At 39.6% G+C, this 16,527-nt stretch overlaps 1 protein-coding gene across 1 annotated transcript in view; it reads right to left on the bottom strand.

Moving 5' to 3' along the window:
- Positions 1 to 16,527, bottom strand: part of OBSCN (obscurin, cytoskeletal calmodulin and titin-interacting RhoGEF) — a 297,128-nt gene that overhangs the window by 42,735 nt on the left and 237,866 nt on the right. Inside the window, exon 117 of the mRNA XM_039523906.1 lies at positions 914 to 1,162. Within this exon, the coding sequence (XP_039379840.1) occupies positions 914 to 1,162 (249 nt within the window). The remainder of the gene's footprint in view (positions 1 to 913; positions 1,163 to 16,527) is intronic.

The following is a 16,527-nucleotide window of genomic DNA, read 5'->3' as shown; positions in this document are numbered from 1 at the left end:
CTACTGTTTTGGGTTTCCAACACTGCAGAGGAAAGACGTTGAATAAGTAGCACCCAAACATTTTCATGTAATTTATTCTGATTCCACGAAATGTTTGCACGCTCATTATGTTGTGTAACAAAATATTTTTTTTAACAAAAAATCTAAATTTGGGGGCTGAAAGCTACTTGACTGTGTCCCTTTAAGACCACACTGGATTAAGAACAATTATGATGACTTGACACAAAATGACAATGGGTTAGACAAAGCGGTTCTCTAGTTATTATGGCAGCTAGTAAAGGTGAAGAATGAAAGGGCTGTGATATTCACCAGGCTCTTGACAAGATTTAAGAAGTGAAATGTATTTAACATTTTTTAAAAATAACGTACAGGAACACAAACATGAAAGCTTTTGCTCTCTTTGCAAGACATAAATTGACTCTAGTTATACAGAGCATTATTTTTACTCGTGAAGAAAATGCCCAAAATTCTATTAGGGATACAATGTAAACTGAATGCAAATGAATCCTTAATACCCTTCTAGCCTAAAAAGTCTGTAGCATTTAGCCAAGGCATGTCAAGTAGAAAGGCCTGAATCACCATGTTGTTTATGACACTCAGTAAACATAAACAAATAATATATTCAGGATGACCTCATACTAAAACCCCAGACATGGAACCATCCCCCATCCATGAACTTTGGGGACATTCAAAGTCCAAACTCAGCTTCAGATCCAAATTTGCAAATGCCCCCCATTTACATCACGAGCCCTGGTCTGGATACCCCCACAATTTGTGGTGAATGAATTTTGTATCTTGCATCTCTGTTTAGAACGCAAAGAAATATAGAATTGAGAAGAGCTTCATTTTTTGGTCTGGGCAACATTTGTGTCTAACATCCACAGGACATTTCCCAAACTCAACCCAAACCTACCATGACCTCCAGCACTTTGGGTTTGCGTGCTGACTTCATGAACTATCACAGGATGTCTATTTTCTGTATCTGAAGCTGTGGACTCAAGAACGCCAAAGCCACCAGCCTTTCCTCTCATGCTTGGAGGAAGAGTCACATGCAGTGATGTGGAATCCACGAGTTTCTTCAGGGCCATCCTTATCTCCTTATCTGCACGTTCAAGTGAGGCCTGGACAGAATTCTCCAGCTCTGACTGTGGTGAGACCTCTCCTACAGACAAGAAGAATAGCTTTTCTCTCTTCAGAATAAAAAGAAAAGTTCAGTATCGATCGACCCACAATGTAATTCAAAGCAAACATTTGCATTCAAGTTTCCCCCCCGCCTTCTGCAGTAGAGAGCTAATGTGCAAATGTTTATTTCCAGAAAGATGGAGTCTAGCTACACTTCACAATGAATGTCCAGTAGACTCTGCTCATCCTGCTGAAAATGGCTCAACACACTATGTACACTCACATCTTCTCACCAGATGCAATGGAATTTAGGTGATACATAGTGGTAGAGGTGACCAAACTGGTGACTCAACCAAGGGAGGATGAGTGAGAGGAAAAACACACAGTGTTAAGTTCATCAGATCAACAGAAGGAAACCTGGCTTGACCTCCTGTGCTAACACGATGTTTTGTGCAACAAAACTGAAGCTATTATTTTAAATGAAAGCTATACCACGTGTTTCTTGCATGGAGAGAAAGGAGGAGTGAATGGGTTACAGGATGACTTGTGCATTGAGAGAGGAGAGGAAGGAGAGAGATAAGGTTTTGTGTCAATGTTGTTACCCCATCACACTCAGAGAGGCATGGCTAGGGAGCATGTGGAACTGTCCCCAATACAATATTTTGATTATTTCTTAGCTTGTGATATCATATTTTATGTTACCATTTGCCTCAGGGAAACCCAAGAGGAGCAGTGGGCTTTGCACTAAGGGACATCTGAGAGTTATTTTTAATTTATTTTTATTAGATTTGTTTCTAAAGCAACATGCCTGTGCAGCACACTGCAGTGGCTGGGCAGTACGGCGGGGCATCACAAGACTTAAGGGAGGCTCTGTGGTGGAGCAGCCCTTCAGAAGATACGTAGAACCCAAGTCCCTCTGTTCCTGGTGGCTGGTCTACTAGATTATTTGCTGAGTGGCAGCAGAGTATGGAGGAAGACATGGTGTCTGGCTCAAGGAGCTCACAGGCATAGGCAGAAGGTATAAATCTCCGAAAATAGCCAATATTTTTCTCACTCATTTAAATTGGTTCTCAAGACCAAGGCTCAGTCTCTGAGCAACAGCTAAGTACATAGTGGAGTTTCCCTTCACAGTCACAGCACAATCAGTATCTAACTCAGTTTAAATCTATGAGATTTTATGGGTATGACAAGCTGTGCAAGTGTTTGCAAGGTGTAAAAAAAGGGACAGGCTCTTCCGCCCCCCAGGTATCTGCCAGAGGGCGGTCAATGAACCCAGGAGAAGGCTGGACACTGTGTCTGCAATTTGACTCCCATTTTGTAAGGCACAGTGGGATGTCTCAAGTGTAAAATGAACAACGCAAACCAAATGATTATTTACTCCATGTTAAGGTTGCCTAACAGTTTTTATTAGAGCCATCCATTTTCAGTTGCTCATAACTTTGTTATTCTAAATATACTTCCCACCTTAAAATAGAATTTTAAAAAATTCTATTCCTATGAAACTGGTGCGCCTGTGAAAAAAAAGAGTAATTTACAGGCATGCCAGGTGCCAATCCTGATTGGTCACTACACAATGACCTTACACAGAATGATCTATAAATGATGGAAGAGCCAATCCTACAAGCCCACTGGAGTCAATGTGTAAGGACTGCTTTCCGGTCAGGGTGAGAGAAAGAGAGAGAGTGTTCTTATGCATGAAGTAGGAAATACGATTACTAGTTTTATTGGACCAGCAAATATTTTTACCAATAAATATGACTCCTGTGGAATGGAGAAAAAATTAATTGTGTTAAAAGCAAGATGGTTGTATCACCAGTATCAATAGCTCTTTACCACTAACGGACTGTACCAAGCGTCTACCTCTATACAGACTCCCCACTGGAAAATGTCATTTTCTTTAGTCTATCTTTTCCTGTGAAGTTCTCCATGCCTGATTCATGGGGAGTTCCAGCCTCAAAAATGGTTTTATTTCCCCCAGCCCATGAATTCAATTGTTTTTAGTCTTGCTTAGGAGTGTGGACGTGTTTTATTTCATATTCACAGAAGAAGAAACACTGTAGCTCTTGTTCTGATTCTGCCCCCTTCCCCTCTTACAGGAACTCAATAGGGCAACATGAACTTTACACACTAACCTAAGGGGGGAAAAAAAGGCGGGTCCCACCTCAGGTCAGCCCTCTTTGACGGTGTCGCCTCTTAATTTCTTTTTAAGTTTCTTCGTCTGAGTATAGTGGTGATGAAAGATGCTAGACCTGCAGACCTGGATACTGAAGCCCTCGGTTTACCCACAGGACAGTCAAGCTCCCCTCGACTGCATACCATGCTGCCCCACCTGTGTGCGTTAATACTGATCTGGAAGCACCATTTCTGAGACTACCCACCAGTTAGTGCAATGTTGGTTTCAGCACCCACCTGTAAGTGAACGGTTATGAAATGAGTGGAATATACTTAGTGGTGACCATTGTCCCTTTAGGAGAAACTTTACTCCGATTTAAGTAGGATTAATTTCACAAGGATAATTAAACATGATCAGACATAAACAATGGACACTGTAGACAAAATATACCCAATTCTTCAGCAGCACAAGCTTAAATCTTCTTCCTTCACTGCTGTGTTAGCTCGAGAGAGAGCTTGAGTGTTGTCCCTAACGCAACTTCAACGAACACCCAAAAGTGTCTAGCTCCATTTAAATGGTGCTTTACACTTAAGCTAGCTGGCCTAAGATATTGCTTGAATCATGGGAGCTGCCGACTAGTAATGCAGTGGGAACTCATCTACTCTGTGTTGCTAACACAAACACTCTACGCAGCGGGAGTGTTCTGCAGTGTGACTGCTCTCACTTCAGCGAGGCTGACCCAACAGAGTTCACTCTAGTGCACGTAACCAGAGCTAACAAGGCAGCAAAGACAAACTCTTAGTGCACCGTCTATTTCCTGGTTGTAAAACCATGAACTATTTATTGTAAACCTTAAACCTGATGTGTCCCTTTCAGTGCGCTGTACATTTAACCTGATAAGGAACGGCAGTAGCTCAACCATGTTGAAGTTCAAATTCAACTCAGAGAAGCCCCCAAGATGCTGACACAAAGTTCCCAAAAATTCTTCACATCACAAAACTGGGTGGAAATCTCCCTAAAACAGACTCTCTCGCAATACTTCAGGACTTTTGCAACTCAAGTGCAGTAGCCCCGAAATACATGAGTGCAGTTGGGGTCCCAGCTAACTCCAACTGATGTTCATGGACTCTCATTAACTTCAAGAGAGAACCAGTTACCATGAAGAAACAAAAACACAGAAGCAAGTGAGATCAATGATAGCTGATGCAAGACATTTATTGATATGCACTAGAGCATCTAATAACATATCTTGACTTAGATTCATTTTAGCTTTTTGTCTCTCAAACAAACTGAAGTTTCCACCTTTTTCACACCCTTTGCCTGTGGGAATTGCAGTAAAACATTCTTTGTGTTAATTTTAATACAGTGTTATGTCTTCATCCACAGGAAATAAACCCCCACACATATCCTTAGTTATCTACACATTTTAAATCACTTACAAGCATACTTTTTAACCTCTAGGAAAATACTTTGAAAATAAACGTAAAGGACTTAATATTTTTTTCATTTTTTAAAAATAGAGTACTGTGACAGGCTTTTTAATTCCTTTTTCACTTATATTTTTTGTTTAAATTTCCAAAGAAAATGTAAACAGATGTTATTTACTTTTGGTTGATCAACAGAAATATAAGTATTTCTTTGCTACAACCATTTGAAATGCAACTCTACTTCATTAACAAAGTCATTACTAAGCAAAAACCAGGTCAAGAGAAAATTAATAATGCCACATTCCATTGTATATCTTGACAGACCTAGATCTACTTTATTTCTGCTTAAAGATGGCTATGGGCTAAATTCTTTTCACAATTGCATCTGTGTAAGTTTGACTTCAGTGGAGTTATTTTGGATTTACATCGGAGAAACTGAGATCAGAATATGGCCCAATAAAATAGAAATATTTTCAGTTAAGAAATATTTTCTCCCCTTGTATGTCTGTTACTCTCCAATGTACAGTAGTGCAATATTTCTCATAAGTGAAGAACTAATATATAGCCATTGTATAGCTTAATTATAAAATATACAGTATAAACCAATGAGGTGTTATTGAAAAAATGGTAGTACCATAAAAGAGGTTTTATTTCTTTCACCACCTATAGTCACTGAGAAATTTTCAAACTTCAAAAATTTAGTGCACGTTTGTGTACAAAATATACCCTTTAGATACTGAAATGAAAAAGAACATTAAATTACTGAACTGATTTTAGCCATCACATGTTCCAGGTTCAGCTCTTTAAACAAGAATCGTAATTTTTGTGAAGGCACCTTTTTTAAAGTTAGATGTACCTTTTCTTAGGCAGTGCTCTGCAGAACACTGGATCAAGTTTCACATGATCTAGTTAGGTAACATCAAGACTGAAAACATTGGCATGTGATGTTCTAAGAGAAAATTCACTTAATCCTCTTTAAGATGATTAGCAAGCAAATTGTCTCTTAGCATTCTTCTAACATCCTGGTCTGTACCATACAGATAAAAATTACTGTTTTTTCTAGCAACATTACCCTGTGACTCAGCTTACATAAGGTTTTGTTTCTTTTTCTCATATCTTCTGTCACATAGACAATGTCAGACACGCAGGGCCAATTCCTGGTCCTACTGGTATGTCTATACTGCATTTAAAAGCTAACGGCTGGCCCAGGACAGCTGACTCACGTTTGTGGGGTTCAGGCTGACGGGATGTTTAACTGTGGTGTCGATATTCAGGCTCTGGCTGGAGCCCAGGTTCTACAAGTCTGTGAGGGGCCCAGAGCTCGGGCAAGCCCGAACGTCTACACTGCAGTTAAACAGCTGCTTAGCCCGAACCCTGAGTCAGCTGGCACAGGCCAGGGGTGGCTTTCTAATTGCAGTGTAGACATATCCATTGAGAACAATGGCAAACTTTAACTGACTTGAAGTGGGACAAGAACCTAGCTCTAAGAACTCAGTCTTATCAAAGAACTTAGCACCTTCTGAAAGTGCTATGCAACATCAGTTTTCACTGAAGCTAGCGATAGCTGAGGGTGCTCAAGATCTCTCAGAGGCACTCAGCACCTGGCAGAATTATACCCTTACTGGATTAGCCACCATCATGCATTTGAGATCTCTGTGTCAAAGCTCTAGAGAAACACACTGGTCTCTGATAAAGGGTGACCTCTGCAACATAGCTAAACCAAAGTGGCTACAGAATAATGGTACATCTTGCACTGGCAGTGTATTCAAACGGCACAGTTCGTTAAAATTCCATAAAAAACTTGAAGCACAACCCCGCAAAATTTCTGTCAAATGTATTCTTTAAACAGTTGTTTCTTAAAGAGGGTTTTAATTGTATTAGTAGTCCTGCAATTTTGGTATGGTTCATAGGTAAATTTTCATTAGCAGATTAGGAAACTTTAATCACTAATGGTGAAGTTTAACCATTAACATGTACAGGAGACATAATCAACCATTCTACTAACACAGTAATTGTTAATTTATGAAATAATTTATTTGTGGTTCTACACGTTTTTAATCTGGATTATAGATATTGCATTAACTTGTCCATTCCTTTAATCAATACTCTTTTAAGTTTAGATAATGCAAACCTCTATCATAATTTAGATGATTTATAGCATTACTGAACTTGAATAAAGAATGCAGAGCCATAGAAATGCATACATCTTAAAAGATTAACAAAAAGTAGTTGATTAACAATGATGGCCTTTTTTAATAAAGGTGGAACGCAGTTGTACTCAAGGGGTGAGACTGAGCTCTGTTGAAGTCAATGGGAGTTTTGCCATTGACTTTGGTAGGGTCAGAATATCACCAAAAATGTTTCAGCGGTCTCTTAAATCATAAGTCAGTAGTGTTGCCTAAAAAGTGTAGTACCTTCTATAGGTTTCACTCTCTGGAAAATATATAATAACAATTTAAACAGGTTGCACATTCTAAAAGGTTTATGAACACATTTTTGGTAGAGCTAATTTGTCCCATCAGCATTTAGTAAAAGGAAAGCAGTGCAAACTATTTTGCTGGCTGTCTGGCATGTACAGTGACAGAAGATATGCTTACATGAAACTACCCTCCCTTCTCTTGATTGCTGGGAGGTATTGCCAAGCTGAGATACCTTAAACATCTCACCACTGAGTGACTTTGCAGTCTGAGAGAGGAAGTAATTTTTAAACTCTCGAAGAAAAACGTGCTTGCTTATTTATATTTTTGTCACAAGTAGGAGAGGCAGGTCACTTACTGAACCTGCCTCTCACCACTTCTCTATGGAATGATATGCTTTCACCAGGATCAATTATAAACTGAACTGATAGAAGTGTTCCCTTTAAGACTGGAAAAGCTCTACATATCACGATCTATACGTTTTCCTTCAGGTATTTTTCTTTTAGGTGTTTCCCTATAATTCTCACCACCAATTTCACCCGCCCTAGAATGTTTTGGTTTGTTTGTTTGTTTATGTATTTTTTTAATTTGATTTTAAGAATGCTGCTTGTATCTGCTCAGCTTTGGGAGGGGTCTTCCGTGCTGATGTGCAACATAACAGGCTCGCCGACAGTTCCATAGCTGAGGGTTCTTGTGGAAACTTCAGTTTTAAAGCTGGACTGTCCGTTGTCCGCTGACAGCTGGACTCCGGTACAGAAAGACGGTTTCAGTTTGAAGGAAGGTCCAGGTGAGGCTGCTGCCGCTGCTGCCTGCACACCAGGGGTGACTGCTGCAGTGCATGTCTCACTCACATGGAAAGAAATGTTAGATGGACCCACGGACTGCACTCCTGTTACTTTGGATGTGGTCATGAACATTCCTTCAGGACGGTGCTCCTTGAACTTGCTGAAAAAGCTTTGCCTTGGTTTAGGAACAACAGGTCTCCCGAGATTTAGCAACACAGGCTTCCCCACGGTCGGTTCATTAATTTCTGTCTGGAGCACAGAGATCTCACAGGGTTTGTCTTCTGTATAGTTCTGATCATCACATCCATAGGTCTCACCTTCCTCAGGAAAGTAATCTTCAAGGTCTTCCAGAGTTAGCACTTTTCCATGGTGGGTCAGGATTTTGGGATCTCGGGTGCCAATGTCATCCATCTCTAGCTCCTCTGGCTCATCAATTATAACACTATCTTCTTCTGGAAGATCCTCATCTTGTACTGTGTCAGGTACACCCCCTTCAGCAGTCCAAGACTTATCTAACTCATCAGCTTCTTCCTTACCCCCTCGGCTCACCGGTGAAGGTGGAAGGTCAGGCTCAGCTGTATCAGCTGTCTCCAAGCTAAAGACAAAGGGTTCACCCACACAGGCAAGCAGTGGGGAAGTATCTTCTGAAACATTGTCATGGCTTGCTTCCTGCATGCAGCTCTTTCCGTCAGTCCCATAGTCAATGAATGAACTACTTCCTAACTGTTCAGACCCACACTGAGAACTTATGTCTTCTTCACTGTTGACTGGAGCGCCTTCCTGGTCAGCTCCATATGCAAGGGTCGGGATGTCGACATCTGAAAGACTGTCTGTAGGCAGGGAAGACTTGGCTTGCTCCACTAATTTATTGTTGGAGTTGTTTGTGTTTGGGTCATCTTCAGAGGAATGCCTAGGTCTTGGGCCAGGCATAGTGAATGTCAGTACTCCTGAATCATCTTTTTCTGGCTTTGCTGGGGAAGCTCCTCTTTTCTTCGCAGGCTTGGGTGATTTTTTCACCTTGAATTCAATTATTTCCTCCACTTCGACCCATTTGGGTTTTTGTTCTTCCACCTTGGTTTCTACGACCACAGCTCTAGCTGCCGCTCCTTGTCTGTCCTCTGGCTCTGTCACAAAGAGCGTCGGGATGACAGTCTTCCGCGTGGCCTCCGGCTCATGCCTGTGTATAGGTTGCCTGACCTTTGTCACATAAACTGGCTCTGGGGTCAGCAGCTCTGATCTTGGAGAGCGGGAGAGAGAGTAACCTGAAGGAGGACGGGCGGGAGACGTCTTTCGCTTTTGCCTTGGGGTCTTCACCACAGTTGTTATCGTTTCCTCTCTGATGACAAAAATGGTTGAAATGGAGTTTGCATGAAGCAAAAAATCATTCTGGGATCCACACTCCCTCAGCACACACCCATTGTGGACAAAGCCACCAAGGTGGAGTTAGTTTTGTGAGCACCCAGTTTTGTGAGCATTTAAGTTTCAGAGGGACACACACATACTCAACTCATTTTCAGAATCAGGTTTTCTGTCGAGAGAGCTCTGCACTGCCCCATCCAAATGGTTTCCAAATCCATTCACACTTGGAGTGCACAGAAGCACATTGAGTATGTCCAGGTAAGGAGCTCTCTTTTAGACACCTGCTATATTGCATGCTGCTTCACTGACTAGTATCAATGATTTTCTTAGAACAGTAACAGTGTTACTTTGCAGTCATATAGCAGTTTCATCCAAAGATCCCAAAGACACTCAAGGAGTTCAACTCATTCTCCCTGATCCAGTCTCCTTGGGTGAAATCCTGGAGCCAGTGAAGTCAATGACAAAAATCCCACTGACTTCAACAGGGTCAGGAATTCACCTCTTATTTATAAACATATTCTCTCTTTTTGTAGCTTAAAATGAATGGTCACAAAGAAAGGGTTTGTTTACCTATCAATCAACAGCATGGATCACAGATCTGCATTTTCACACACACAAAAGCAGTGTTAGAAGATCATTAAGCACACGGGGGAAGCCAAGGAAAGGAAAGACAGTTGAAATATTTCCTGAAGAAGCTATTCATGCCAAGACATTAGTATTCCCTCTTGCCGTGTGTGTGTGTGCACGCACATTTATTTTTCTCTTTATTTTTACAGTAAAAATGATGATTGGCTAGCATACTGCACGAAACCTGATCCTACCCTCAGTGTGAGTTTTACCTACAAAGTACAGGATCAGGCCCATAATTCATGTTCACTATTTCTCAGAATAATTTACCGGCTTTGCTGTAGGTATGGTGAGGTGCTCAGAACAACAGGGACTTCTGCACACTGAGGTCTATATTATCTGCACTTGGATACATTACACACTGATGTCAATGGGATGCACCTATCCCAGGGCAGAATTTGACCTTAAACATGCTGCTGTATAGATTGGGATAAATATCAGCTTCCCCCAGACTTCTCAAACAAATCAATCCCCTGACTTTTTCCTGTAGACATAACATTGAAAAAGCCACAAGGAAAGCCCCATGTAAAAATGTACATTTCAAATAGCACAACAGCCTGAGTTTAAAGAGTTTTAGCCCCAAATTTAGAGGTGGCTGGTCCAGAGGAAACAGGAGAGACAAAGCCAAGTTTGTTTTTCATCGAGATACAGCCTCTAGCATCGAGCACAGAGCCAGAGGCCGAAAGGGAAGCAACTGAAAGATAAATAAAGAGGACTGGACCCAGGAAGGAATGAGTATGAGTTCATATTTTCAGCCTCACTCCCCAGCTACACATGGCAGTTCCACACCTCAGTCTATAGCAAGATGGGCCTGCTGTCACAAATGTATGCATTAACTTGCTCCATGTTGGTAAAGTTTGAACACTGCCATCCTCATAGATACATACTTAGGGCATGACTCATCTCCCATTGAAGGCTTCATTAAGCGTTGGGTCAAGCCCTCAGAGGTTTAACTCAGTATTCTCTGTAGAATTTACTTATCAGGACCTTAGTAATCAGTTTACTGAATGGCATTTTGTGTTGGTGGAATAATATTTAACAAAGTGTATTACTGCTGGAGAGAATGAGAAGACAATTTAAAAAGGAGAGAACTAGAACAAGATTGCTGACATCACCAGATGAACCAGAAGAAATCCAAAACAAAATGCTTTGTCCTTCTGTCTGCTGATATATTGCAGCAGAGGCTCACAAAGGTAAAAGCTTTAAACTTTAAACTGTTGCATGGCCTGACGCCGAGCAATCCCTGGAAGAGCAACAAGGACTCCTTTTCTTGGGCTCCTTCTGAATCTGTTATCTAAAACTGTGTCTTGGATAATCTCTAGCTAACCCACTGGTATTTCACACACGGCACATGACCATTTGGTACGGACAGTAATGCTAGGGGTTCTGCTCCTTGCAGAAGTAAAACTTTAGCACCCTGGCCCAAAGAGCCCAATCTAGCTGCCACTGAGGTCAAAGGAAAACAGCAAAAGGCAACACCTCTTCCCCACTTTACCCATGTCTGTCTATTGGCTATTTAGTTAGAAAACTCTTAGGTGCCCGGAGTCCTGCTAGTGAAGGCAGGGGGCTGGACTAGATGACCTTTCAAGGTCCCTTCCAGTTCTAGGATATTGGTATATCTCCAATTATTATTACCTGTTGTCTTACACACCTGCATGGAGCCATTGGTACTCAATGTGCTATATAAATGAATAGAAGATTATAAGAATATACAAGAATAATAAAACAAGTAAAAGGTGGCATTCAGCTTTTGTTTATATGTATATTTCAGTTGTTGTTTCATACAAGCTCATCATAATTTAACAAGGGTATAAAGAATTCAATTACTAGTATCTGCTTTCATGTCCAAGCCATGAACTTGCTTCTAATAATGTCACGTCTCATGTTATTGAGCCAGATTCTACCTTCGCAAACTCATGTGCAATTTCCATTGACATCAGTGGGATCTGTGCTCCTACAGCTGAAGGAAGAATTTGGCCCAGACTGAGTCTAAACGCTAGTGTTCCTGCTTTTTGAGAGGGAGGGAAACATTTTTCAGGTTGTTACATTTTATAACATAAAATACCAAGAAATCGGATGGGATGGGAATTGACACACTTGCACGGCCAATAAACACAGGCTTGTTATTGGATCATGCATAGGCAGCAAGTCAAAACATGACTGTTAAAAAACAAAAAAAGCACTTACATGATGATGGTTTTCTTGGGCACTTTAGTCTCTTGTTCAGTGACTACAAAGAAAACAGTATGAACAGCATGGGGTTAAAGAAAGGCAAAAGCTGAAATGATTAAATTAACTTTGTTAAGTTAATCAAGAGAAACTTGAGTGAAAAAACACATGTATCATCCCATCCATGCTTTCTGTGGTTATCTGCAGTGTTATCCTTAGCGTCTCTGATCAGTACTGGGGAGTCCCAATGTTGCCTATGCAAGGAATGGTTTTGAGCTGATGTGGATTCTTATGGAGACAATGTTATAAAATGAAAGGAACTGTTTTTTCCACCTTGATAACCTGGCATTTGTCTTTGGAAAATCAAAACTTCTGCAAGATACCATGTGAGAGATCGAAATATGTCTCTGTAGGGAATATTCAGCAGAGCTAGAATCCTTTAACCTATGATTGTCATGTTTCTGGAAAAGGAGTTTCCTGGACTAAATAATCAGTCAGTTTGCAGGGTTCTGCAAACTGGATTCAAGATCCAAGCTTATCAAAATGAAAAAAAAATCATTATAGAAAACTAGCACAAAAAATCCCTCAAAATCAGAGTCCATCTATATGCCTACAGTATGCATATGTCTGCTCCATGCATGCATATTAACTCTGTAAAGCTCTCTATCTATGCCCCCCTAATATAAAATACTGCTTTAGAGGTGACTACATAAAGATTTCAGGTAGGATCAATTAATCAAAGATTTTTTTAAGTTAGAGATCTAATAAAAAAGGAAAAGCAAAGAGGTATAGCGTTTCAAAAGCTAGTAGAGATTTTCATCATTTTCTCTACCACTCTGTTGGTACAGCATCATGAACCATATGAACTAGACTGTATTTAATGCACTCAGAACTATAAGTGGGATTTTGCAAAACAAGACCCCAAGCCCCACTCTTTGTTCAGTGACAAGTTAGTGAGCTTCTAAAAGGCTGTTTTTCTTTGAATTATATTTCCAGCAACCAGCTTAATAAAGCAAATAAGCTCCAGTATTATTATTATTTAGTTTGCATAATTAAAAAAACACTTTAACAGTGAACTGCAAAATTTTCATTGTTGTTTTTCAAAGAAAGCTGTTTATTGTCCCAAGCCATTATCTGTATAGTAACAATGGCTGCTGTCCAAATATTACAGAGATATCACAGATAGTTCTTGTTCAAAATACAGGGGGGGAATCTAATCTGATACATCTTTTAGCAAATCCCGATTCTTTAAATGGTCACCTACATATCTATAGACTAAAAAATTCAAAATATATTTAAATTATAAGACAAGATATTTGAAATTTAATTTCACCTTCACTTAATTTACAAGGGCCCTATCCTGCCATTGAGCTAAGTATGGAAATCCCATTGAGGTGAATGAGAATTTTGTACAGAAGTTGATGTCAATATTCTACGTTTTCTCTGCTCAAGTGCTAGTTTTACAAATGCCTAAAAAAAAAGAGCACGTGGCTGTTCCGTGCTGTCTTCCAGTTTCTGTTAGGCAAACAGATGGCCAGATTCTGCTCTCAGTGACACCTATGTAAACCTAGGTTTTTTTTCATTAATGTCAATGGAGTTACACTACATTTACGCTGGTTTAAATGAGACCAGTTTTGGACTAGAATCTAGAATTTAGACTGTAGCTATTAAATATAGGAAGAAATTATTTTCAAATGTTTTGTCTTCAAAATTAAATACAATTTTAAGCCTAGATATATATTTCATTAGTAACTTGGAAAACTTCTGAAACTATTTAAAATTTGCTTTACTTGGAAGTTGGACTGGGCCCATAAACAGTATTTTGCTTTTGCATCCAGGTTAGACATGTTCATAGAATCATGAACCCTTTAAGTCAAGATTCCCAAATAGATAAACAATCTGGATATAACAAACTAATAGAAATACTCCTCCAGATGGGACCTATTCTTCTAATTCCAATGGGGTTACTCCTGGTTTAAACCAAAGTAAGCAAATGAGAATCAGGTCCAATATATTTATGAAGATTGATTAGTGTGCAATAGATATACGATGTAAAGCAGGGAGGTTGGACTAGACGACCTCCTGAGGTCCCTTACAACCCTGATATTCTATGATTCTAAATAAATATATTTTATGAGGTTCTTTTAACACTTACTGTATGTTGAATACTAGTTGATCGTTAAAAATGTACTTAATGAGTATCCAAAATTGTCTAACAGAAAAGAACTGTATCAAATGTTCAGTTAGGAAATATCAATAAATATGTGTCATTAGTAACTGGTATTTTATTGAACTGCACCTTATTAAACCTAAATTAATACACTGCCAAGCCTAAATACACTGTTCTCTGGCCTTGCACACAATTCCCATTATCAATGTCTGATTTTGCACTCCTTCCAACTGACAACAGTCCCGGTCGTTCTGCATAACTCCCAACTGGTGTCAGTGGAAATTCTGTATACAAAAGTTCTGCAGGACTGGGCACAAGAGCGCCAATCATAAATTAAATGGAGTATAGGGGCCCTAAATATTTAAATTAAAACTTTAATTTAGTGCATGGCAGTTTATATAGACTCTCCGAGGTCTGATAGGTTTGAATCAATCCCATATGAAGGCTAGAACCACATGAAAGTAGGATGAGGGCATTCGGGAACATTCCTGCATCAGTACTATTTGTAGGATTTATCATTTCAACTTCTTTTGTAGCATTTTAGAAAAACAGCTTTGCAAAGCAGGAGATCTGGATAAGCAGATTAACAGCTCTAAGCATTAGGTTCAGCCAACGACTCTACGTTTTTGTTAATATGTTAAACCAACAGCTCACACATTATGAAAGGATTATAAGAATGTGTTTGAAGGCAAATAGAACCCTCATAATTTTGAGATGCATGAAATATGATTTCCAACGTGATTTTTATTACAATCTGTAAATTCCACCTTGTCCCCCTCTGAAAACCATAATATTCCATTGCGCAGGATGCACTGAGCCTGTATATCAAGAAAGATGATTACTGAATTTTCCTGATCCTTGGTGCTAATTTTACCAATTAATACACAATGCTACTCGTTATTTTTTTGTTTTTTACAAATCTACCATCAACTGTTAAATCTAATTACACTGCAGACAATTCACAAACAGAACAGAATTTTCTAAACTGCTTTGTATGAAATACAAATATTGTACTTTTTCTCTAAAGAAAAACAGCCGGGGTTGGAAAAGCAAAGTTATATCTTTAGAAGCCTTTACTTGGAAACAATACTGTGCGTTTGCTATGACTGAGATGTTCTTGTGCAAGGTGCAGTGCTGAACACATTGCCAGCCCGAAACTAAAAATAAACATCAATAATAATAGTAAATTAATCATAAGAGAACAATGAAAAAAAATAATATCCTGACCTTCACCCTAAAAATGGAACTATTAAAAAGTCTAGGGAGCAAACCCATATTCTTTAGCTCTTGGGCAGGTCAGTGGGAAAAACAGAACTAAAAATACTTTGTACTTCTACAGCTATTTTGCCTTTGAGAATCTCAGAACACTTAACATTATTCTGTGAGACAGGTATTACCAGGTAAACTGAGACACAGAGTGATTAAGTAACTTGCCAAAGGTCTTGAATGGAGCCAGTGGCAGAGGTAAGACTGGAACCCAGGACTCCAGATTCCCATTTCCCTGCTATAAACACTCTCCATCTCAGTGTTCACTCTTCTGCAAAATCTTGCTTATTTCCACTTGTGCTTATGATTATGCCTGCTAATAAAAAGCTTTCAATTTGTCATCTCCTAGTCTGTACCATGCCAGTCAGAGATGATGGGAATTCAATAACTTTCAGAAATGTTGCAGTTTTGTTTTTAAAAGTGAGCTGATTGCAAGTTAGTGAACCTGGGTTGAATAATTTGCGGTATTACGATGTTAAACATGAAAGCTAGAGCCATGGCGAATCCGCATGTCTTTAAAGATTTGCGACATCTAAATTAAGCAGCAAGGAGTTTGGTTGCAAAGCAGATATTCAACTTGAACTGAAATAGAAAGGTTCTCTCTCTCTCTTGCTCTCATTTTAACCCTACAAATAATTGTGTGGAAGTCCTTAAATTCTTCCTGAATTTGGATTTCTGTTTTTAAATCAGTTCTCAGTTGACTTCAATGCAGTGGCCAGGTGCTAACTGATGGCAGAATTTAACCCTACACATTGCAGGCTTGGTGCCTGGATTGCTAATTGTGCACAACAGGATTTACTAATTTAATACTGTGAGTAATAAACAATGTTTGGCTAAGTGAAATAAACAGAGATAACAGTACAGAAAGGCAAGGAAAAAAATGGCAACAAAAGTTTCTGTGAGAGTCACAGGAAGAACTGGCAACAATCACACCATACAGCCAACTGCAAACAACTATTAAAATAGGTAAAACTCTTAGAAACAGTGCTGGTGTGTGGGAGTGGGCCAGGCCCAGTGCCTGGTCTCCACTGTAATAATATCACACTGTGATAGCTTATCTTCCTGCTGAAGT

Source organism: Mauremys reevesii, linkage group 2, assembly GCF_016161935.1.
Source record: "Mauremys reevesii isolate NIE-2019 linkage group 2, ASM1616193v1, whole genome shotgun sequence".
Taxonomy (NCBI): Eukaryota; Metazoa; Chordata; order Testudines; family Geoemydidae; genus Mauremys; species Mauremys reevesii.
The sequence above is the reverse complement of the archived record's forward strand: the minus strand, read 5'-3'. Positions and strand labels throughout refer to the sequence as shown.